Below are 25299 nucleotides of genomic sequence, written 5' to 3' on the forward strand. Positions count from 1 at the left end.
TAATGATTCTCTCTGGTTGGTTACTGTACCTAATTCTTCCTCAAATGAAAAACACATTTCCTCTCTCTGGAACATTCCCCCCCAACCCCTTTATTAGTTAACTTTTATCATCCTCCAGGGAAATGAGGATTCATTTAGCATTCCTATGGCTCCTTGTGCCCTCTGTTAAATAGGGGGAAAATACCTTTTCTTCTCAAAGCCAGCACAAATTGCAGCAACGAATCATTTTAAAGAGCCTTGACACCCTTAACCAAAGTCACCAATTGCAAAGTTTGCAGCTTAAGACAATCCCCCAGCCCCACGCCCACTCTTGATTTTTACCGAGACTTACTTTTGAGGTCAGAGTTGCACAAAGATTATACTCGTGTTCCCTATCTATACCTATGAAATATGCCCGAACCACGGGCATGTCTTGGAAATACTAAGGGCTTACCTCCAGGGAATGCACATCAAACAAATGGGTGACCCGGGGCTGCCGGTCCCGCTCGTCTTCCAGGGAGGAGGTAATGACATGGAATAACTCGTGGGCATCCTGTCAAAGGACAAAGCAGCTTCAGAGAGGCCCGAGGGGGCCCTGTGTGCAGACCCCCTGCAGCTAACGGGGCAGAATTTGCTCCCCACCTTCTCAAGGTTCAGGCATTTCCATTAAGTGGAAATTTATCTCCCAGACATCTTCACAACAAAGGCCCTCAACTAAGGGGACCAAGGGGGGAGAGGAGAGCAAGCTGGTGGGGGGAGGGGGCTGCCTTCACACCAGCTGTCTCTGAGCCTGTTTCAGCTTTGTCAACAGGGCCCTGGCCTCCGTGCCACCGGACTACTCCTTTTTTTTTGTGGTAAAGTACACACACGACACACACAGTTTTTAACCGTTTTCAAGCGTACAGCTCTGCAGGGTTAAGCACGTTCACACCGTTGTGTGACCATCAGCACAACCCAGCCTCTGAACTTCTCTAGCTTCCCCAACCGAAAACTCTGCCCCATTAAGTACTGACTCCCCACCCCCGTCCCACAGCCCCGGGCGGCCACCTCTGTCGGCCTCTAGCAATCCAGCTACTCTCGGAAACTTGCCTAAGGAATCAGAGTTCGTCCTTCTGTGACTGGCATATTGCACTGAGCTCAATGTCTGCAAGGCTCATCCGTGGTGTAGCACGCGTCGGAATTTCCTCCCTTCGTAAAGCTGAATAATAGTCCATCGTGTGTGTATATAAATATGTAAGTACGCACATGTATCTATATTCTACTGCATGTGTACACACACACACACACACACACACACACACCCCGCATTTCGTTTATCCGTTCATGAGCTGATGGACACCGGGCTGCTTCTACCTTCGGCCGCTGTGAATGACACAGTTATGTAGATGGGGGTACAAGTAGCCGCTGGAGTCCCGGCTTTCAATTCTTTTGGGCATACACCCGGACGTGGATTGCTGCATCGTATGGCAGGGGCTGCTCTCCGCAAAAGCCAAGGCCATCCCTGGCTCTTCTGGGACGGGCAGGTCTCTCGTCCTCTAAATCCCAGAGGCACTGACCCCCTGTGCTCCCCCTGCAGTCACCGGGGTGTTCTTTTAAGAGGCAGATGCCTTCACTCTTCTGCTTTCAACTTCCCAGTGGCTTTCACTGGTGGGTAAGCCCCCCTTCCTCAGCTGGCCTACAAAGCCCAAGGACGTGATCTGGCCCCTCGTGCCCCCTGCCTTGCTCACCCCGCCTGTGCCCCGGCCTCCCTCTCCGGGAGCCAGCACACACAATTCCATCTCAGGGCCCGCCCTTCCCACGCCCTCGCCTGGGGAGCCCGCCCCCATCTCCACACAGTTGCCTCCTTGCCATCCTTCACATTCCTGCTAAAAAGGCAGGTCCTGAAGGAGACCCTCCTGCAAGGACCCTCCCTGACATAAACCCCGTCCCACCTCCTGCCGGTGCAGCGGGTGGTCCTCTACCTCCATCAGACACCCCAAACTTCCGAGGACTGTCTCCCCGGCCTCAACCTCCAGTCTGAGCCAGGTCATCGGCGGCCCGGACGTCTGCAACGGCCTCCCGACTTTCCTCTCGGCTCTTTCTGCCCCACTGGGGCAGTACAGCAGGTCCAGGTCACAGCAGTCCCTGTACAGGGCCGCCAGTGGCTCGCTCCCCAGTGCATGCAGAGCAGAAGCCCAACTCCGACCCAGGGCGCCCCAGGGCCCTGCACAATCTGCTGCCTGCCACGGTCCGAGCCCCTCCCCTCCGCTGCCCTCCTGCTTCTGGCCGCAGCCACGCGGGCCCCCTTGCCCTTCCCCAAACAAGGCATCCTCAAGGCTCTCACCCTGCTTGGTCCGGTCTAGAACACTCTGCACCCAGCTCCTCACAGGCCTCCCTTCTTTTCAGACTTCAGGCCTCAGAAAAAAACCTCTCGTTCCAGAAGAGCCTTCCCTACCTAAGGGAGTCTCCCCACTGCTTCCCCCCGCCCCACCCCAGCTCCATGCCCCCATACCCGCACTAGCACATCAGCACGCTTACCTTCTCGTTAGCAGATCTTGCAATTACCCCTTTACTGTCCACAGTCCTCCACTAGATTATGAACTCCCTGTGAGCAGGAGCCCTGGAAGTCCTGTTTGCCACCACAACCCCAGGCCCTCGACAGGCCCCGACTGAGGCAGGCATTCGATAAACATCTGCTGCACATTATAAATGAATCCCCTCCTAGGCTATGAATGGCAGTGAGCAAGAGAGTGATTGATGGGAGATTCAAAGATAAATAAGGCCAGGCCCTCCAGGGACGTACAACCCAGGGGTAGATGGGGCAGCCTGGCTATTTATCTAGTGGAGGTGCTAGGGCCTGAAGGACCACCAGCTTCTCCAGCGAGGCGCACAGACAAGGCATCTGAAGCAGGAGCGGGGGTTCACCAGGGAGAAAAATCCCAAGACCGGCTGGGGTCAGACCAAACCCGAGTCCATCACAGTCAGCCACAGAGCTACTTGGCCTTGAGAAAAGGAACGTCTCAAAGAAGAGGGTGGAGCTTCGGTGTGCACTTTAGCATCAGACTGGCCCGAATCCTCCCTCTGCCACTTAAATAGCTGTGTGACTCGGGGCTTCTCTGAACCTCAGTGTTCTCTTCTGCAAGATGGGCACTGTCGCAGTGAGTCCTCACAGGGTTGCCGTGAGGATGAACTCAAGAGAATTCACGTGAGGCAAGCGCCTGGCCAACACACCCCCACAGCACCAGCTCCAGACACGGAAAGTGCTGGCAGTGCGAGTCTGCCATTGACTGACGAGATCAGGAGTAACGAAGATGTGCACCAGGCCCCGGGCCGGAAGCTCTGGCTGCCCTCACACAGGAAGAGGCCGCCGGCCAGCCACGCTTGCCTCTTTCCACGCACACTACAGCGCCGCGTGGCTCAGTGACTGCTGCGGGCTGAAGCCGCTGGAAACACTTCCCAAGAGGACCTGGGACATCAGCGGGTCCTTGACAGAAGAGTGGGACTTAGACAAGGTATCCGATGTCCTTGGGACTAAATCGCAGTCGCTGTCTCAGTTTAGAGAGAGGAAAATGCAGCTAAATCATGCCAGCTACCACAGGAGGATTTAGTTAAGCATTTTCTAAATGGAAAAACATTTCCGTATACAAGGGATTCATCGAGATGCACTGTAAGAAAGTTGATACCATCAACACCATGTTTAGAAAGGAACACCTGCGGGGCGCCTGGGTGGCTCAGTCATTAAGCATCTGCCTTTGGCTCAGGGCGTGGTCCCAGAGTCCTGGGATCGAGCCCCACATCAGGCTCCCTGCTCCGCTGGGAGCCTGCTTCTTCCTCTCCCACTCCCCCTGCTTGTGTTCCCTCTCTCACTGGCTCTCTCTCTCTCTGTGTCAAATAAATAAACAAAATCTTTAAAAAAATAAATAAAAAGGAACACCTGTGTGGCATCAGACTAAAATGGAAACAGAGGTAGTCTTTAAAAATAAGGGGAGCTGGAAAGCCTTCCCACCTCACTTTCCAACATTTTTGAATGTTTTTCGCTCCCGGCCCACCTTTTTGGGGGCCTAAAGGCCATCTCCCATTTCTCGGGTCCAGTGTCTGGACGGTGGAGGCAGAAACAGTCAACACAAAGCAGGCCAACGCCAGCTGGAGTGGCCAGGGAGGGCGCGCCGGCACATCACTGGAGGCTACATGACTTGTCCCTACAACTTCACTGGCTCAGCTTCGGCCTCAGACTTGCCGTCCATAATAGCGGTCTGAGGCGGAGGAGAGTGGCCAAGACCAAAAACAGCAGTGACTCTGTAGTTGTGGGAAAGGGGGTATGAGGGGCTGGAATAAGGCCCTGGGGTTGCTCATGACAGCTGCTCAAGGTCGGGGGCCACTTCAATCAATCTAGCCTTGAAAACCGGATTCTTTTTTTAAATGAGGGTGTGGTTCAAAAAAGGGTCTCCCCTGAACCTCTAAGCTTCTAAGGTAAAGCCACCTGCCGCCCTCTGAAGGACCCAGGTGTCCCTAGCAACCAATCAAGTGCAAAGTCACTCAAGGACGAAAAAGAGGCTTGCTCTTTGGCAACTGTTTAAACCCTATCTTGCTAAGCCTTCCACCTACTGGGTGAAAAAAAACAAAAACAGAAACAGCTGTCTCTCTCCTCTGACCATGAGAACAGGAACAAAGTTCGTGATCTGGTCCCAGAATACTAAACTGCCACAGAAATGTACAAGGTCTGGCCAGGCAAGTGCAAGGTCAACACTGGCATTTATTCCTCATGCTGCTGCAATGAGGCTAGTTTCCAGCCCTCATTGCCAGCGCAGGCCCCAGTGCATTAGTGGGCAGGATTTCCAACGGGGTGTTCACCTGTTCTTCAAATGAAGAGATCTGCCATCTGTACATTCTTAAGACATCCAACAAGCAGCTTGCATCTAAGACCTCATCGTCGGTGACTTCTTGGCAGGACAGAGCTGGAAACCAAAAAGGTAATGCAATTATTAGATTCACTAGCATAACAACAAACCAGGAAACCTGCCCCGCACAACATATCAAAGCTAATTAAGCATCTCGCTGTAAAATTCACCTTGGAACTATAGCTCTTTCATTATTCCTCTTTGTAGCCTTACCCGAGGCTTAGAGGGCTGTTAGGCACTGCGTGGTTCCTGAATGAATGTGATTTTTCATGAGCCTGTAGCATTTAAACGAAGTAATTGATTTCAGCTATTTGAATTACCATCATCGATATAAGCTGTTGCAAGAGTCCTACTGAATGAAATGGTTTTAACTCACAATTCTGAGGGCAGGAGGGCCTTTCAACAGTCATCCAGTCCAACCCACACTCAGTGCTTGACTCCCCTCTACAGGACTCTCTCTGGGGCCACGGGGCCTTCGCTTGTGCCTCTTTGCCCTGGAGTTTCTGATTATCACGGTAAAGCAGCAAGACGCATGTGGCAGCCTGAAGGGGGCTGCTGAGTGGCTGACTTTTCTTTTCTTTCTTTTTTTTCTTTTTTTCTTCTTTTATGTAGGCTCCACCCCCAGCACAGAGCCCAACGCAGGGCTCAAACTCATGACCCTGAGATCAAGACCTGAGCCAAGACCAAGAACCAGACACTCAACCGACTGAGCAACCCAGGTGCCCCTGAGTTTACTTTTCAATCATAAGTAGAATCAAGCCTAATGAACAAAAATACACGTGTGATGGGCTCATGAGTTTATAATTACAGCTAGATCAAGGATTGGACAACTTTTCCTGTCAAGGGTCAGACAGGAGACATTTTCGGCTTTGCGGGCTCTGCAGCAACTACCCAACTCGGCTGCTCTACCACGATGGCAGCTGTAAAGAGCAAGTACATGGGTACGGCTGTTTCAATAAAACTTTATTGACAAAACAGGCAGTGGTGCAGACGTGGCCCACGGGCCATAGTTTGCTGATTCCTGATCTCGCCCGCCCCCTTCCACAGCATATTTCACTGGGCCAGTGCTGCTAGAGTGTGGGAGATAAAAACACAGGGACTGTCACCTCAGGGCAGCTTCCCAAGTTCAATTAACTCCAGGAAAACTAAGCTAGCCTATATCTCCCTTTGATTTGCAGTTCGTGAACTTGAGACATTCCTTTGAACACTTCAGGCTCTGACTCGGGAGGTTCTGAGCAAGGCCACCTCCATCCCTACTGAACGTGGTGGTGACTCTGGGTGGTAAGCTGGGGAGAAGCAGCAGCCCTGGTAGCCAGTGCTAAGTCCTGAGGCTCGTCTTATCAGGGCAGATCTAGCCTGAAGTCAGACCTTTACCCTCCAGAACAAAGAGAGCCCATTAGGAAGGCAACTGTACTTCCCTACTTCCCTTCTTCCTCCTCCGCTGCCTCTTCCTCCTCCACTCCTCAGGCAGCCTGTCCGTTAGCTTTTTTCCTCCTAAGGAAAATTTTAATGTCCTTTAGCCTAATTTTGCCTAAAGTGTTGTGGGGCGATTTGGCAATGTCTACTACAATTCATACCCTAGCAATCTGACTCTCTCAGGATCTACGCTAGGGAAACACAGGCTCGTGTGCGATACAAGCACAAACAAGAACACTCACTGTAGCCTGTTTATGAAAACAAGGCCTGGAGGCAAAGCGCTAAGTAATAATATCTTGATGTTATGGATACCGTGCAACTGTGAAAGTGAACGAGGTTTGCAAATCACATATCTGATAAGGGACTGATATCCAGAACATATTAAGAGCTCCTGAAACACAACAATAAAAACACAGACTGGACAAGGGACTTGAATAGACATTTATAAAACAAAAAGAAACACACAAAAAAACACAAATATACAAATGGCCAGAACCACATGAAAACTCTGCTCCACATCACTTATAGGGAAATGCAGATCAAAACCACGAGATGATCACTTTCCACCCATGACAGCTACTATCAAAAAGACAGACAATAACAAGTGTTGGCGAGGAAGTGGCGAGTTGGAACCCTGCGTGCACTGTCGGGGGGGGGGAATGCAAAATGGTGCCTCTGCCCTGGAAAACAGTATGGCGAGTCCTCAAAAAAATGAAACAGAATTACCATCTGATCCAGCAATTCTGCTTCTAGGTATATACCCAGTAAGAATTAAAAGCAAGGACGTGAGTAGATATTTGTACACCCACGCTCGCTCGTAGCAGCATTATTTACGATAGCCAACGGTGGAAACAACCCAAATGTCCCTGACTTATGAATGGACAAACAAAACGCAGTAAGTACACACAATGGGGTACTGTTCATATTAAGTGGAGGAACCTCAAGGACGTTATGCTGCGTGAAATAAGCCAGACACATGAGGACAAAGACTGCATGATCCCACTGCTGCGAGATACAGAATCAAACTCAGAGACAGAAAGGAGGACAGTGCTTTCCAGGGTGTAGGGATCGAGGAGAATGGGAAGTCATTGCTTAACGGATACAGGGTTTCAGGTCGGGATGATGGAAAAGCTCTGGTGAAGAGAATAGCAGGTATGGTTACCCAACAGTGTGAATGTACTTAATGCGACCCACATGTGTACTGAACAGTGGTTAGGACGGTACATTTCATGTTACGGATATTATACCATAATTTTAAAAAATTGGGCAATGGTAGTGAGCAGGCAACCCACAGAAGACATAGACCGATAAACTCACAGAGAGAAAAAAATAAATGCGTTAGGGCTACATGTACTGAAACGGACATTTCTCCAACATGGATACTATTATGCTCTTTGGTTATGAAAAAACAAACAAAACAACATGTAATTTCTATGGGTGCTTAGAAACATTTAAGTGCGCAGAAAACGGTCTGGAAGGATACGCTTGTATTTTACTTTGGAAAGAAACGAGGAGAACAGGAGTGGGGTGGTGATGAAAACGGTCTGGAAGGATACGCTTGTATTTTACTTTGGAAAGAAACGAGGGGAACAGGAGTGGGGTGGTGATGAAGGTAACTGTCGCCTTACGCACGATGCTTTAATTTTTTACCAGAATGTATTCATGTGTTACCTGTGAAATTAAAAATTATCTCTAAAATTCAAAAATAAACGACCCTGAAAAGCAGAGGCAGGGAAGGGAGCCTAGATTCTAGGTGCAGCCACCCGGCACAGCTCCGGTTCCCAGCCCTGTGTCATGCATGTGAAGAGGGGAGACCGCGGTCATGCTAGGACACGTCCTGAACCTCCATTATACCGCCCACATTTCAGCTTTCCGCTCTGGGATGGTACTCGTTTAAAACAGGGGAGCAGAAGAAATTACTTTCAAATTGCCTGTTATACAGAAGAGCAGAACTTGCTTTCTGTGTCAAGCTGAGATCACCTGGGAACACGTCTCCACGAAGCAATAGCGAGCCAAGTGTTTTTTAAATCCAATTTTTTTTCTGACTGTGAGAGTAATATGTGCTTACTGTTGACAGCTTTAGAAATACAGTTGTTTTGTTTTGAGGTTTCCCAACTGTCAACTGCGCAAGACCAAACTGGCCATGGTGAACATTCTGGTCTTTCTCTGTCTAACCTTTACCTGTGGAAATCTTTGCTTTGCTGAAGCCAAATTACAACATATTTTGAACACTGCTCTTTCAAACTTAACATTATAGCCTATGCCTCTCCCACATTAAAAAGAACAACAACAAATACTTGACAAAGAAGATTCATGATGGCTACAGAATATTCCAGTAACTGCTTAATCATTCTGCTATTGGACACCCACACGCTCTCCTCCACTGTAACCAGGTGTTTGTAACCAGGTGCTGGGAAATCTTTCTGCACATCACAGCATTTCCCAAATCCTGGTCCTGTGGAATGTCCTCGAGGTGTTAAGAGACGTTATGGGAGGAAAAACTAGTTCTACAGGCAAAAAAGCTGGTTTAAAACTGAAGGTGGATGGATGACTTCTCCAAACCCACGACTCCCCCAGCTCCAGGCTGCTGGTCAGCCACTCTTGAACTCGTCTGCTCTTACAACTCCATTTCAGGCTAGCGTCAATCATGGTCAATGGAATTCCTAGGTCAAATGGTACTGGACACTTTGCAAGCTATCATCATGTTGTTGCAAGCTGCTCTCCATAAAGCTGGCCCCAGGTCACACCGCCACCAGCATGTTCGAACATGTCGTCCAACAGCTGGGCAGGACTGTGGAGTTTTCAGTCTTTGCAGACAGGCAGCACAACGATAAACTCACCATTATGTTATTTCTATTTCTCTGATGATGGCCAAGTTGAATATTTGGATGCCCGTCAGATACTCTTTGTATCTACCTAAATACAGTCTGTACTATTTCTTCTGCAAACTGCCTTACTTCTTAGGCTAAGACGCTTCTTTTTTCTAAACTTTAATAAACTAGAGTACTTCTTAGAATCAAAATGCGTAAGTGGCAGTGGATTTGTTCTCTTCCCTAAAAAGCTGTTAATAAACTGACAATTTTTAAATAAATGGTTACACCTTTAATTTTTTTTTTAAATAGCTGTTTTTATCTCCTGGGCCCTTAGTGTTTTTTGTTTTTTTCAGGACGATCTGCATGATCTTTTTTCACACAAAAGCTATTAACCCTTTGCCTGTCGTCGGGGCTGCTGCTTTCAAAATGCACACAATCGGGGCGCCTGGGTGGCTCAGTCGTTAAGCGTCTGCCTCTGGCTCAGGTCATGATCCCAGGGTCCTGGGATCGAGCCCTGTATTGGGCTCCTCCACTGGGAGCCTGCTTCAGCCTCTCCCACTCCCCCCGCTTGTGTTCCCTCTCTCAGTGGCTGTCTCTCTCTGTGTCAAAGAAATAAAATAAAATCTTTAAAAAAAACCAATTGCACACAATCCCCTTTAAGTTCCCAGCTAGGTACCTTTGAGGAGGCGCAGCAGCGTTAAGGATAAATACTGGTGTGGGGGGGCTTCCTTCTGATCCCTGGTGTATTGGGTGGTAAACTCTTCCAGCCACTTGATGAAAGCAGGGCAGGCAGACAGGCCTTGCAGCAGGGAGTTCATGAAGCAGGTGTTCCCTAAGTTGACGAGGCCAGGCACCAGCCCTGAAAAAAGCGGGGGGAAGGAGAGAGAAGCACATCACATTGGATCAACTCTTTCCTTCTCTCCCATTCGGGAGCCAGAGTTTCTGCACCGGAACCTGACAATGAAAATCCCAATCTCAGAAAGTCCTTATCCACAGACATCGGGAGGCAGGCGGTCTGTCTGTACCGGGGCCTGGCCCTAGTGCTGCTCCTTCAGAAGACTGTAAGCGTCAGAAGGACAGGCCCCCTGCCGTGGGTTACTGCGGACCGCCACCCTGGTGTCTGGTACAGTCTGATTTACGCTGAATGTACACAAACACTTCGTAACATCTCTCTTCCATTCTCTCTCTCCTTTGATAAGAAAGCAACGTCAGAACACAAGAAAACAACTGTTCTTTTGTTGCTCCCCAGGACAATGATTTCGTTCTTGTCATCAGTGCAAAAGACATCACCATAGCAATTTGGTCAGTCTTTCTGCAAAGACAGTAACAAAATCTGACATACTTCCCTCTTCTGCTGAAACTTTTAAAAAAAAACTTCTGATTATGAAAGTTCTCACAGATGCATAAAAGAAGAGAGGGTATATAATCAACCCCAATCATAACCACCCCCAGATTTAACAATGACCAACATTTTGCTTTTTCGATCCCTTTTGTTCGCTTGTGGCTGAATTTTAATCAGCATCAGGAGAGTAGCATTTACGAAAGGGGGCATGGTTTAAAATAAGGAAATAGAATTTTGTATTCAGGACGCTAACTGGAAACTCCTACTAGCTGACGAGCAGCTTGTCAATGAAGCCACAAACGCATCACGCAGTCAGCCAGCCGTACTACGGAATAACGCAAGCACCATACGAAGGAGAACGGTCTGACAATTAAGCCACGTGAACTTCTTCATGACACAGCATGTCTCACACTCGAGATTTTAGAGGGGGAGGAACAGAAATCTTTGCACTTTAAGGTCTAAAATAATGAGCCATTAAAATTAATTTCTGCTTAAAAGAAAGTACTGTCCAAAAACCGGAGATATAAGAGAACAAAAAAAACCCGCCCTCCCCTTTTGGTACTGTTTTGGGACAGTGAAGGGTTGGGTCAAGTCTACAGACTATGACGCAATGACCTCATTCTTTTTTTTTTTTTTTTTTAAAGATTTTATTTATTTATTCGACAGAGATAGAGACAGCCAGCGAGAGAGGGAACACAAGCAGGGGGAGTGGGAGAGGAAGAAGCAGGCTCATAGCGGAGGAGCCTGATGTGGGGCTCGATCCCAGAACGCCGGGATCACGCCCTGAGCCGAAGGCAGACGCTTAACCGCTGTGCCACCCAGGCGCCCCGCAATGACCTCATTCTTACCTTTTCTACGCTTCTTTCTTTCTGTAATAGGACCCCAAATCACATAGATTCCCGCGGCAAGAGCTGCAGCAATTCCACCTATGACACCCCAGTTCTTCATGACTTTGTATCTAGAAAGGAAAATTCACAGTTTACGGGCTTCCCTCATAACAAATGCAGCAGGAGTAAGTACAGATACAAGTACGAAGAGATACTGTTTCATCGAAGTAAGCGACTGGCCCACTCAACGCCTAACTTTCAAGTTGAAGTCATAATACAGTACAGGATTATGTCTTGAAACTTAGCATGTTCAGACATTAGGATTTAAAATTTACCTAAGTCAGAGCACAGAAGCCCCATCTCACTCAGAGGGGGAGCCAAGGTTTTCCCCTTACTCTGCCTCTCATGCTGGTGCCACACTGGCTACCTCAGGGCCTTTGCACAGCCGCTCTCTTTGCCTGGAATGCCCCCCCTCCCCTGTCCCCGGATCACTGCATGGCTCTCTCTCACCTCCCCTGCACTTCTAACCGACAATGAGAACCTGCACTCCTGGTCCCTTCTACCCAGTTCTGCAGTTTTCTTTTTACCACCTTCTCCCATAACATTCACTTATTAACTACAGTTATTATCTGTGTCCCTCACTGGAGAGCAAAGTCCCCATGGCCAGGGATCTTTGTCTGTTTTACTCACTGACATATCCCAGGTCTCTAGAGCATGCCTGGCACCTAAGAGGTTCCTAAGAGTATTTACTGAATGATTGGATACTGGAGAAAACATACAGAAATGAATTTATCCTTTGGATTATTAAACAGAGAGGAGGCATACAATAGCATAAATGATCTTCTAAATCTTTACTAACTTAAAAATTTCTTAACTTGAGGCTTAACTTAAGCACTGAAGTTATGCTTTTACTACAAATGAAGACACTTCAGCAATTTAAAACCCTGTTTTTATACAAAGTTATATATTTCCACCAAATAAGAAAAACGATATGTGTGTGAATAAATATATATGTGCAATATATACCAGTACATATGTGTTCGATATGTATATGTGTAATATATTCTTATTCCAATATTTGGATCATACGAATATTGTTTTGAGCTCAGCCCAGTCAACATCAACTCCGTGAAGAGTCACTAGTGATACTCCTAACTCGTCTACAACAACCAACATCTTCCTAATGTCATAACTAATGTAATGCAGAACTGATAACTGAATTCCAAATAACTCTTTGTTCTCTGAAGACAGAGTCAATAGAACACACACAGAACTTGGTTAAGAAAGGGGCATTGCAGGGGCGTCTGGGTGGCGCAGTCGTTAAGCGTCTGCCTTCGGCTCAGGGCGTGATCCCAGCGTTCTGGGATCGAGCCCCACATCAGGCTCTTCTGCTGGGAGCCTGCTTCTTCCTCTCCCACTCCCCCTGCTTGTGTTCCCTCTCTCGCTGGCTGTCTCTCTCTGTCAAATAAATAAATAAAATCTTTAAAAAAAAAAAAAAAAAAAAAAAAAAAAAAAAAGGGGCATTGCGTTAATCTGGCTCGATTCTGGCTCTGCTATCCCTTAGGGCATTATTTCACCTTCTCAGGCTCAGCTTTGTCATGTGTACAATGGGGACGACCAGGAGACTTAGCTCATGGAGTTCTGAGAATCGAATAAGTGCTAGAGCAGAGGAGGCAAAGTTAAGGGCTTAATAAATGTTAGCGGCTACGATTATTAAGTATTATCATCTCAATTTCGTTCGTGAACGTTATCCTTGAATTTCTTACTGCATTATTGTGCTGACTTCCACACAACAGGTGTATTACCAAAAGTGCTTGGAAAGATTAAAAAGAACCATCGCTGAAATTCTAAAGCACTTTGCAACCGCTTTAAATCCCCCAAGCAAACACTAACATATAAGGGTGTTATATATAACATATAAGGACTCTATGCCAGGCACTGTGACAATCTTATCCCATCCTGAAAACAATCCCACAGAGATAGGTTCTATGATCATCTTCATTTTCTTTTCTTTTTAAAGATTTTCTTTATTTATTTGAGAAAGAGAGGGCACGAGCACGGGGAGGGGCAGAGGGAGGGAGAAGCAGACTCTCTGCTGAGCAGGAAGCCCGATAGGGGATTCGGTCCCAGGACTCTGGGATCGTGACCTGAGCTGAAGGCAGACGTTTAACCGACTGAGCCACCCAGGCGCCCCTATCATCTTCGTGGAAGCGATGTAGCCGACTTGGTCAGAGTGAGTGAGGCGGCGTGGATCTGAACTCATGCCACGTTTGTGCTTAAAACCATAAACCTCGTGAGGGAAACTGAAGGACAGAGTGTCGAAGGGATGGGAGAGAGGACCTGCCCAGGTCCTCAGGAAGGTATGGGAAAAAAACCCAGTGAAATTTGGTGACTCTGGAAACCCCCGTTCCTCTGCAAAATGACAACACAAGGAGAGCAGTGAGGTCTGGGAGTAAAAAGACGTCTTCTCCCCCAGCTCGACTGTGAGGTCAGCTGTAGGGCCACAGGCAAAGCCATCTCAAGGCCTGTTTCCCATCTACAGAATGGGGGCACTGGACAGGAGAGCCATTGAGGGCTCCCGGCCCTGGAATAATAAGCTCGTTAAACCTGCTCCAGTTCCAGAGAAAGGAGCTAGGCTGAGCAACAGGTCTCAGCCATTTAGGGTCAGTAATGGGGGTGCAGTGTTCAGCTCTCAAGACTGGAGCCGGTGGGAGGATGAAGAAAAGAAGGGAAATAGGGACCCTGACAGGATTGGGGGCCCATACTATTGGGGTTCCTAGCAGGAATGGGAGATCTTAATGGGGCTGGAAGCCTTTACAGGTTAAGGGGTCCTGATCTGTTCCTGGACCCTTGCAAGACAGAGATTCACTAATAAGACTGAGGACCCACACAGAATAAGGGATCCTTGGCTTAACTGGGGGATGGGGGGATGACAGGAATAGGGGTACTGACAAAAGGGGGAAGGGCTAGCAGACCTGGGTCGCTTTGAAGGGCTGTGAGAACCACGGCAGGACTGGGGTGCTGGGAAAGACTGGGGGACGCTGGCGGCCCAGGGAATGACATCACTGGGGGGGCCCAGAAGGATTGGGGGTACCCTGAAAGAATTAACGGGTCCTGAAAGGCCTGCGCGGCACTGAGAGGTCTCAGGGGCATTGGCAGAATTCGGGGCTTTGACAAGCCTGAGGGTGTCTGGAAGTTCTGGGGACAAGGACGGGGCTGGAGGAGGCACTGGCAGGTGGGGGGCAGGGCACTGAGAAATTGGGGCGGTAGCAGAACTGGGAACGGCTGACAGAATTGGCGTTGCCGAAGAACTGGAGGGCCTGGAGGCCCATCCGCCATCGCGCTTCGGGATCTGGGCCTCCAACCAAGCCCGACGCAGAAGCCTCCGGAATGCTCGCTCCTGCCAGCGCCGTGAAAGGCCGCCGCCGCAGGCCCAGGCTGGGGACCCTGGCCCCGGCCTCTCGGGCCGCCCCGCCCCCCAAGGCTCACCTGACGGCCGCCCCCGTCCGCAGGAAGCGCTGGATGGCCCGGTCGGCCGCGGTCATCGCCGCCTGAGCCCGGGAGCTCAGCATCGCGGTCGCGCGGGAGACCCGCCGCCGCCCCCGCCGCTACCACCGCGCGGGACCAAGGGCTCCGGAGGCTCCCGAGGCAGCGGAACCCGCAGCCGCAGTCCCAGCTCCTCCGGGGAAGGTAGGACGAAGGACCGGCTCCCCGGAGAACCGGAAGCAGCTGCCGCCGGAGAACAAGAGCCGAAGGACCACATCCTTGTTTTCCCTTCTCCCGCTTAGCAACCGGCGCCGGCGTCGGTTACCAAGGGAGGCCCTGCGGCCCGCAGCCCGGTGGGTGTTCAAAACTTTTGCTCCGGCTCCGTGCATTTTAAATACGGATGTCCCATTTACAGCTCGTGTAACTATTTTAATTTTTTTGTTTATGAAGAGGGCAGTCCCGCCCGAAAGCGGGATCAGGCCTCGGCCACCCTTAGTTATGATTGTCTCATCAGAGTGTAAATAGGTCGCAGGGGAAGGGCCTTTAATGAGCACTCCGGCCCTACCTCTGACGGCATCAGTAAGAGAGATGGAGGCCTTGGGTAGTAGCCACCGAACTTACTGTTTACTTACGTGCATTGCTAAGTACGTCACATGCATTAATCACCTTCAACCTTCACACCAACCTTAACGTAACCCACGCTTCACAGGAGGTAGTAAGTAGCTTGTGAGTGGTGGAAGGAAAGTCTCTGTGTCTCCAGAATAGCGCCGTCCCGTAGAAATATAACGGAGGCCACATTTTTAAATTTTCTAATAGCCACGTGAAAGTTAAAAAAAAAGATGAAATTAATATTAATAATAGCTTTTACTTGACCCGCTATGTACAAAATATTGTCATTTCTTTATAAAAGTTTTTAACGAGATCATTTACTTTTTTTTTGTACTAAGTACATTTCTATTTGAACCAGGTGCTTTTCATGGCTCAACAGCCGCACGTGGCCAGTGGCTGCCACGCTGGACAACACAGCTTCTAGAACCTTAGAGCCAGAGAGAATTTGCACTCCCTTTTAATCACTCTCCCCAACTCCAGAGCAAGTGATCGCACCTGCTTTAGTAAAGAAATCAATGCTTTAGAGCTCAGTGGTTCTCAAAGTTTTTGGTCTCAGGACGCTTTGGTATGCTTAAAAATTACTGAGATCTTTTGTTTATGTGGGTTATATCTAAGTATATTTAGGCTATTAGAAATTAAAATCGAGAGAGGCGCCTGGGTGGCACAGCGGTTAAGCGTCTGCCTTCAGCTCAGGGCGTGATCCCGGCGTTCTGGAATCGAGCCCCACATCAGGCTCCTCGGCTAGGAGCCTGCTTCTTCCTCTCCCGCTCTCCCTGCTTGTGTTCCCTCTTTTGCTGGCTGTCTCTATCTCTGTCAAATAAATAAATAAAATCTTAAAAAAAAAAATTAAAATCGAGAAATAATTTTGTTTTTTTTAACTGAAATATCATTTATACAATAAGATTCACCTATATTTGGTTCTGTGAATTTTGGGAAATGCATAGTCTCATAACCACTACCACAAACAAGATATAGAACCTTCACCCCCACCCCAAATAAAATTACTGCCTGTCCCTTTGTTCACTCCTCCACCCACCTCCAGTCCTTGGCAACCACTGATCAAGGCTGAGAAAAGTTTTAAAATCCAAGAATACCAAACCATACGTTCCATTTGACGTTGAAGCTGTGACCTCACCTCTGGAAAACTCCAGGGTACACTCATGAATGAATGACAGTGGAAAAGGCAAATAAAAAAAGTTTTAGTGTTATTATGAAAATAGTTTTGACCTCAATAACCCTCTGAGAAGGTCCTTAAAATGGGGTCCTGCAACTATACTTTGAGAACTGCTACCGTAGCCTAATGAATATCCTGCCATCCCAACAGATAAGTATGCTCAGAAGTCTACATACCAGACTATTTTAAGTATTTAGCATGTACAGAGTATAGTCAATCAATTCACAAGTTTTTGACCATTTTATATGCCTTATCTCAATTTAATTCTTCCAATGACTCCCTGAGTAATAATAGTACAGTCCCCCAACTTATGATGATCTGACAATATTCTGATGTTACAATGGTGTGAAAACTACGTGCATTCAGTCGAAACCTTATTTCAAATTTTGCATTTTGATCTTTTCCTGGGCTGGCAATACGCAGTTCAATGCTCTCTCTCATGATGCCGGGCAACGGCAGCCAGCCATAGTTCCCAGTCAGCCTGGCGACCAAGAGGGTAAACAACAATACACTTACAGCCATTCTGCACCCGTACACCCATTCTGCTTCTCACTTTCAGTAAAGTACTCAATTAAATTAGGAGAGAGAATCAACACTTTATTATAAAATAGGCTTTGTGTTAGATGATTTTGCCCAACTGTAGGCTAACATAAGTGTTCTGAGTCCGTTTAAGGTAGGCTAGGCTAAGCTGCAACGTTCAGTAGAGCAGGTGTATTAAACGCATTTTCGACTTGGGATATTTTCTTTTTTTTTTTTTTAAGATTTTATTTATTTATTTGACAGAGACAGCCAGCGAGAGAGGGAACACAAGCAGGGGGAGTGGGAGAGGAAGAAGCGGGCTCCCAGTGGAGGAGCCCGATGTGGGGCTCGATCCCAGGACCCCGGGATCACGCGCTGAGCCGAAGGCAGATGCTTAATGACTGAGCCACCCAGGCACCCCTTGACTTGGGATATTTTCAATCTGTGATGGGTTTATGGGAATGTAGCCCCGTATAAGAAAGATCTGTACTCCACATTCCATGAAGGTAACAATGCCTGCTGCCTGGTCCTTGCTGCTCCTCTAACCAGTAGGGGTGTGGCTATCATTGACTAATCGAAGTTCTTAAAAGTAAGGATATATTACTAATTTATGATGATAGCTGCTGCCAGGAACAAGGCTGTGCCTGCTCTAACATCCATCAGGCGGATCAAGGATTTGCAGCATCCTAGGAGATCACAAGGTCATCTGTCAGCGTCTTTGGCAACCTTCAGCTACTGGGATTATTTTGCAGGGAAATGGTTTATTTGAGATCCTAAATTCCGTGGGATAAAAACCTGAAGCACTATTTTTCCAACTGCCCCCACCCATACTAAGTCGGATCTCCTCCTTTCACACCACGGGGTAGGTCCCTAAATAACGCAACTATGTAGCTACTTTCAAAGATCCATCTCATTTCAATATTTAAATCACTGTCCTGTTTATTTTTGAATTTAAAACTCAAAGGTGATTCAAAAGTCTTCACCCTTGGGGCACCTGGGGGGCTCAGTCCTTAAGCATCTGCCTTCGGCTCAGGGCCTGATCCCAGGGTCCTGGGATCGAGCCCTGCATCGGGCTCCCTCCTCCGCTGGGAGCCTGCTTCTTCCTCTTCCACTCCCCCTGCTTGTGTTCCCTCTCTCGCTGGCTGTCTTTCTCTCTGTCAAATAAATAAATAAAGTCTTAAAAAAAAAAAAGTCTTCTCCCAGACTCCAGGGGAAGGAGTGACCTGGAGAGAGAGGAGAAGTCCAGCTCTGAATACCTTTCCCACCCCCTCTCCTAGCAACCCTGTGTCTCAGAAGACAGACCTCAGAAATTGTAATCATATTGTCACACAAAGCCACAAGAAAGATCTAGAATCCAGTTAGGCGTCTTTTTAATATTTTTAAAAGTTATCATTGTGCTGTATTTTCCTAACAGATAGGTAAACTATGAAAAAAAGCATTGAATTCCTTTCCAGTTTTTAGAACTTGTTGCAGGGTTTGACACAGACTTTTCCTTCAGGTATTCTCACTAGTAGAGAGCCGGGTGCTCCTCTTCTCAAAAGTCACACCGACCCAACCCCTCTCAGTAAATCCGAGGGCAGGACTGGCCCCAGTGGCTAGCTCTGGCTGGCAACTCTCTGAACTTAGATTATGTAGCACTCGGTGCCTTTTTTCCTCAGCTTTGGGCCTACATGTCCGTTCTGGAAACACAAGAAGATCCTTTCATGTGTATGAAACACTTGCTTTTATTTCCAGGCAGAGAAAATAAAAACAGAAGGATATAAGCTTTAGCAGAATTTTGTTATTTTTTTTTCTTACATGGTTGTTTCGTAGACACCCCCCCCCAAAAAACCCCAAAAAACAAAAAACATAATAACAACAACAAAATGGCTCAAAAATGGGTTAATTCTGCCTCAAACAGCACTCCAGGACTCTCCTGCATTCTTCTGTTATGTTTTTCCCAGAAGTCCTCTGACCACACAGTTGGCCCTCATCGTGTCAGCAACACGTCCTTGAGGCTAATTCTCCCTCCTCCCCGGATGAGTTTATGAGTTGACTCCAGGACCAGAAGGGGATGGGGTGAAGGATAAGCACTAGCTCAGATTTCTAACTGTTTAACAGAGGTGAAAAGGGTTTCTCTGCTTAAACTGGACCCTCTGGGGAACCAAATGTAAGTGTTACTAGTATTAAAACCACAGGTCTGAACTGGGCTTAAATGAAGAGATCCTTGGTTCTACATATAGAGCAAAACTTCCATCTGGCTGGCTGTGTGAACTTAAGCAATTCATCTTTTCCCCTGGATGTGATAGTTTATTTTATATGTTAACTTGGTTGGGTCATGGTGCCCAGATATTTGGTCAAACATCATTCCGGATGTTTGGGTGAGAGTAATATTTAAATCTGTAGACTTTGAGTAAAATAGATTATCCTCCCTAATGTGGGTGGGTCTCATCTAATCAGTTGAGGGTCTGAATAGAACAAAGAGACTGATGTCCCCCAAGCAAGCAGGAATTCTGCTAGCAGATGGCCTTCAGACTTGAACTTTAATATTGACTCTTCTCTAGGTCTCTGCCTTGCTGGCCCACCCTGAATATTTTGAACTTGCTAACTTCCACAATCATGAGCTAATACCCTAAAAATGAGTCTCTGTGTCTCTCTCTTTCTCTGATTGAAAGTATATCAGATTGAAAGCATGAAAAATACAATAACACACAGTGATGGCAATTATATGAGGAAACAGGCAATCTTGGGGATCCCTGTGGGAGTGTAAATGAGTATCTCCATCCAAGGCAATTTGAACTACTTAGAAAAATTAAAAATCTGTATATTCTTTTTTTTTTAAAGATTTTTTATTTTTATTTATTCGACAGAGATAGAGACAGCCAGCGAGAGAGAGGGAACACAAGCAGGGGGAGTGGGAGAGGAAGAAGCAGGCTCATAGCAGAGGAGCCTGATGTGGGCCTCGATCCCATAACGCCGGGATCACGCCCTGAACCGAAGGCAGACGCTTAACCGCTGTACCACCCAGGTGCCCCCCAAATCTGTATATTCTTGACCTAAATATTTATCAGACATACATAAGAATAAAGATATTTATTGCAGTCGTGTTGCTAATACTAAAAGATTGGAAGCAACCTAAATAGTCAGCAAAATTATAGTAACCCCACACAGGAGAGTACTGTGTAGTGTGAAAATAATGAACCAGCTCTTTGTGGACTGACAAGGAAGATTCTAAGACGTTGAGAGAAAACAGTAAGGTGTAGGGCAGTGAAATGGAATACTGTTATTTGTGGGAGAGAATAAAAATTGTTTATAAATATAGAGAGAACCAAGAAACTGGGAACACTGTTTGCCTCTTGTAGGGAAACTATGTTACTGAGAACAGGGAAAGACATCCTTTTGTCCTTTGTGAATTTTGTACCATGGGCATGCATTATTTATTCAAAAAATAATTAAAAATTTAAAACCTGAAAAACATAGGGGAAACAGTATCAAAATTGACATTCCTTTTGGTTAGAAATGTTCATTAGAAGCTTGTGAAAAATGAAAAAAGCAAGCCTCCATAAGACAAATATAATCTCAAATTTACAAAAAGATATTTATGTATGGGTGTCCCAGCATCAAAAAATGACCAGAAGGATATACCCCCAAAGCGGTAACTCTCGTTATCTGTTTGTGGTATATAGTAATAATTTTTATTTTCTTCTGAATGCTTTTGCATGTTATCTGAATTTCTATAATGATCATTTATTTCTTTTACAATTAGAAAAAATAATTTTTAAAAAATATTTTATTTATTTACTTGAGAGAGAGAGAGAGAACAGAGGGAGAGGGAGAAGCAGATCCCGGTGAGCAGGGAGCCTGATACATGGCTCCATCCCAGGACCCTGGGTCATGACCTGAGCTGAAGGCAGACGCTTAACCGACTGAGCCACCCAGGCACCCCTAAAAAACCAATTTTTAAGAGAAGAATATATGTATGATTTTGTCTTTCTGTAAGCAGTAGTTCTGAATTATTTCAACCTTTGTAACTCATATCCTGGTTGATGTCCAGTCTCCAGAGAAATCCTAAAACTCGGCTTTTAAGCTCCTCTTACCACCTTAGAGCCTGACAATATTGAGCCCACATTTAACCCTTTCTGGGTAACTCTTCAATGTAAGTCCTTTATAAAAATAATTTGCAAAAGGCAACTGCAGTAATCATGACCCAATTTATATGACCGTGTATATTTACTTTCTTACTTGTGTTTATTGTATATTTACTTTCTTAAACTAGCAAGCCCCTATAGGCTTTTTAGAAATTGGATATAGTTAATTGTGTACACTTCCTCCTATTTGATAAATTTATGTCTTGTCAAACAGTGACTGGAATCCTTTCTTTGTTTCTCCCCAGTAAGAATGGCATTCAAGGGGTGCCTGGGTGGCACAGCGGTTAAGCGTCCCAGGCCTTCGGCTCAGGGCGTGATCCTGGCGTTCTGGGATCGAGACCCACATCAGGCTCCTCCGCTAGGAGCCTGCTTCTTCCTCTCCCACTCCCCCTGCTTGTGTTCCCTCTCTCGCTGGCTGTCTCTCTCCGTCAAATAAATAAATAAAATCTTAAAAAAAAAAAAAAAAGAATGGCATTCAAAGTCACCCACTCCTATTCAAACAGTAATCCTGTAAGATCTTAGCACATTGCTTCAAGAAACTGCCAGATAGTTTTCCAAAGCGTTTGTATCTGCCCCCAGTTTCTTGGCACAAGGCTCCTGAAACCTTTGTGATTTCCTATGTGATAATAGCACTAGCAGCATCTTTCGTTCTATTGAAGTGATTCTGAATGGGCTCTGGATGGGAGCTGGTCACCGGAAAGACCAAGCCATGATTAGAAGGTTGGAATGTTCAGCTCTATCTCCCATCCTCCGGAGAGGGGAAAGGGGCTAGAAATGGAGTTAATAATTGATCATGCCTATATGAGGAAGCCTCCACAAAATCCCAACAGTAGGGGTTTGGAGAGCTTCCAGGTTGGCCAATGGACCCCAACTCCATAGGGACAGAAGCTCCTGCACATTTGGGACCTTCCCAGTCGTCACCCTATGTATTTATTCATCCAGCTGTTCATCTGTATTCTTTATCATATACTTTAATAAACCGATACACATAAGGAATTGTTTCCCTGAGTTCTGTGAGTCACTCTAGCACATTAATTGAACCCGAGGAAGGGTCATGGGAACCTCCACTTTGTAGCCAAATTGGACAGAAGTTGTGGGTAACCTAATTGTGATTGTTATCTGTAGTGAGGTGGAAGCAGTCCTATGGGATTGAGCCCTTAACCTGTAGGATCTGACATTATCTCCCGGTAAATGGTGTCAGGGTTGAGTTAAATTCTAAGACATCCAGCTGGTGTTACAGACAATTGCTTGGTGTGGGAAATGATGCTATGAGAAATCTGCTAACAGAAGTGCAGTGAATGTGCTAGTAGTTTGAAAAGTAAAAGAGAAACACAGGAAGGAGAGCTGGGTTTTTCCCTATTCAGGAAAACTAGGCAGGTTTTCTCTATACAAGGGTATGAAGAGCCAAGCCTCCCTTTTCTACTGGCTCCTGGGTAAAGTCAGTCGGTAATTAACAGCTCCCAGCACTCCCAGCATTCGCCAGGGACCTGGGAATGACTCCAGGTGGAAATGCCATCCTACCAGCATGGCTAGCAGAGCAGGGATCTACCACCGAAGGCTTATTTGCCCCTTTTGGTTTTTTATCCAATTTCAGTTCCAAAGGAAAAAAAAAAAAAAAGACAAACCTCTTTATGAATTTAAATCCACAGGCTTCCTTTTAAAAAATTAAGTGCCATTTTATAACTGGTGGAATATTGTCTTAATAATAATAGGGTTCAGAACACAGGATAGAATCACTTGTTCATAGCACGTAAATGTATATTCAGTATTTCAGGCTACGGCGTGGCTTGTCAGTCTTCATTCCAGCCCCTATAGATTTTGTTTTAAGAATCTCTGAGAAGAGATCATGATGCATTACTCTGATGTGAAATAAAACCCATCTGGCTTTTGGCATGCCCCCATTTCCCGGACAGATGGATAATGTGGTTAGCTGGAAGTAACTGCCTTTATAATATTCATATCTGCTCAAGGATGCCTCAAAGATCAGAGGTATAAACAAACATGGGTCGTATTTTTCTTGGCTGGTAATCTCATCCAGGTAGAACTTCAGAACACAGGTTCTCAGTGTGGTCTCTAGACCAACAGCATCAGTATCATTTGGGAACCTGTTAGAAATGGAAACTCTCGGGCCTCACCCCAGACCTGCTGAATTAGAAACTCTGGGGGTGGTACCCAACCATCTGCATGCTAACAAGCCTCTGGGGGTGGCTCACTCACACTCAAAGGCGGAAACCACTGCTTTAGAAAAATGTAACCATATTTCTAAGAAAGAAGAGAAAACATTAATTTTTTAGGATTTTTAAAATACTTACTATGCACCAAGGACTGTTCTCCCAGTTTTCAGGAGTACCTCAAAAGTCTCTAGAGGGCAGTGAGGGAAGCTAAATGTGTGAAGCTTGTTGTACCCTTGATAATGCTGGGCTGGCTGCTTGGAGGCACGACTTCCTAGTGGCCAGAGAGAAAGGCAGACCGGGTGGAGGAACACTGCGTCCCTCTTCCCCAAGAAGCTGATAATCCTGTTATGTGAAACCTCTCTGTTTAAATGTTGAAAAAAGTTGGAAGTCAAATTTTAGTATTTATTATTAAAAATTATTGAAAGTTACTTTTTTTTAAAAGGAACAGCTCTATTGAGGTATAGTGACATACCACACAATTCACTCTTTTTGTTTGTTTCGGGGTTTTGGGTTTTTTTAATATTTTATTTATTTGGGGGGGGAACGGAGAGAGAGACAGCATGAGCAGGGGGAGGAGCAGAGGGAAAGGAAGGGAGAGAATCTCAAGCAGACTCAGTGCTGAGCCCGGAGCCCTATGTGGGGCTGGAACTCACAACTCCGAGATCATGATCTGAGCCGAAATCAAGAGTTGGACGTTCAACTGACTGAGCCACTCAGGTGTCTCCAATTCACTCTTTTTAAGTGTATAATTTGATGATCACTTGATGAACTTTTGAGTGTTTCCACTTTTTGATATTATGAATAATGATGCTATGAACATTGTGTACAAATTTTGTGCATGCCGTGTTTTCATTTCTTTAGGGTATATACCTACAAGTGATATTGCTGGGTCATAAGGTCACTCTGTGTTTAGATTTTTGAGAAATCACCCAACTGTTTCCTATAGCAGCTGCGTATGAGGGGAATGTCCAGTCCACATCCTCACCAACACTAGTTATCAACTGTCTTCTTAATTCTAGCCACTCCAGTGGGTATGAAGTGGTATCTCGTTGTTGTTTTGATTTGCATTATCCTAATGATTAATGATGTTAAGCATTTTTTCAAGGGCTTATTGGCTAGTCACACACTTTTTAAAAAAGATTTGATTTATTTGAGAGAGAGAGAAACGGAGAGAAAGAGCGATCATGTGCTGGGGGAGGGGGGAAAAGGAAGAGGGAGAGAATCTCAAGCATACTTCCCGCTGAGGGCAGAGCCCTGTGTGGGGCTAGATCTCACAACTCTGAGATCAGGACCTGAGCCGAAATCAAGAGTCAGACACTTAACCAACTGAGCCACCCAGGCGCCCCAGCTAGTCACACATCTCCTTTGCAGAAATGTCTATTCATATTATTTGTCCATTTTTAAATTACATTATTTGTCTTTTTATTATTGAGCTGTAAGAGTGCTTTATATTGTTTGAAGTAAGTCTCTCATTAGGTATATGATTTGCAAGTATTTTTTCCCATGCTGTGGGTTGTCTTTTCACTTTCTTGATGGCATCCTTTGAGGCAGAAAAGCTTTTAATTTTGATCCAGTCCAATGTATCTAAATTTTTCTTTTGTCACTTGTGCTTTTGATGTCGTGTCTAAGAAACCACTGCCTAACTCAAGGTCATAAGGATCTGCTCCTATGCTTGCTCCTAAGAGTCTCATAGTTTTGAATCTTTACACTTAAAAGTATTCTTGTTAACCCTTCAGGCTACTCAAAACTCATCTCTCTGTGGATCTGGCTTATGGTTGTCGAGTCACCAACTGTCAAGGCTTGCCTGGGACTCAGGGCTTCCCAGGACTTGGAAATTTCAGTGCTAAAGCTCAAGGTCCTGGGCAGATCAGGACGAGTTGGACACACTACCAATGGACCCCCAACTTGCCAGCTCTAATAGAAATCATTACCCTTGCTCTCCATGGCTTTAAATAG

At 46.3% G+C, this 25299-nt stretch overlaps 1 protein-coding gene across 4 annotated transcripts in view; it reads right to left on the minus strand.

Annotated features, from left to right (window-relative positions):
• Positions 1-14928, minus strand: part of USP30 (ubiquitin specific peptidase 30) — a 27823-nt gene extending 12895 nt beyond the window's left edge. For 2 of the 4 annotated variants that reach the window (XM_045791495.2, XM_045791494.2), the window contains exons 1-5: positions 14744-14928; positions 11276-11385; positions 9762-9944; positions 4810-4913; positions 434-532 (exon numbers count right to left, since the gene is read on the minus strand). In XM_045791495.2, coding sequence (XP_045647451.1) covers positions 434-532; positions 4810-4913; positions 9762-9944; positions 11276-11385; positions 14744-14826 — 579 coding nt within the window. In that variant the 5' untranslated portion in view covers positions 14827-14928. Of the gene's footprint in view, positions 1-433; positions 533-4809; positions 4914-9761; positions 9945-11275; positions 11386-11589; positions 12204-14743 lie in introns of those variants that run through there. The other 2 variants (XR_006778450.2, XM_045791496.2) reach the window with 2 other exon arrangements.
• Between the last annotated feature and the right edge of the window lie 10371 nt (positions 14929-25299).

The sequence above is a fragment of the Ursus americanus genome, chromosome 30 (genome assembly GCF_024610735.1).
Source record: "Ursus americanus isolate L20-20 chromosome 30, mUrsAme1.1.p, whole genome shotgun sequence".
Classification (NCBI taxonomy): Eukaryota; Metazoa; Chordata; class Mammalia; order Carnivora; family Ursidae; genus Ursus; species Ursus americanus.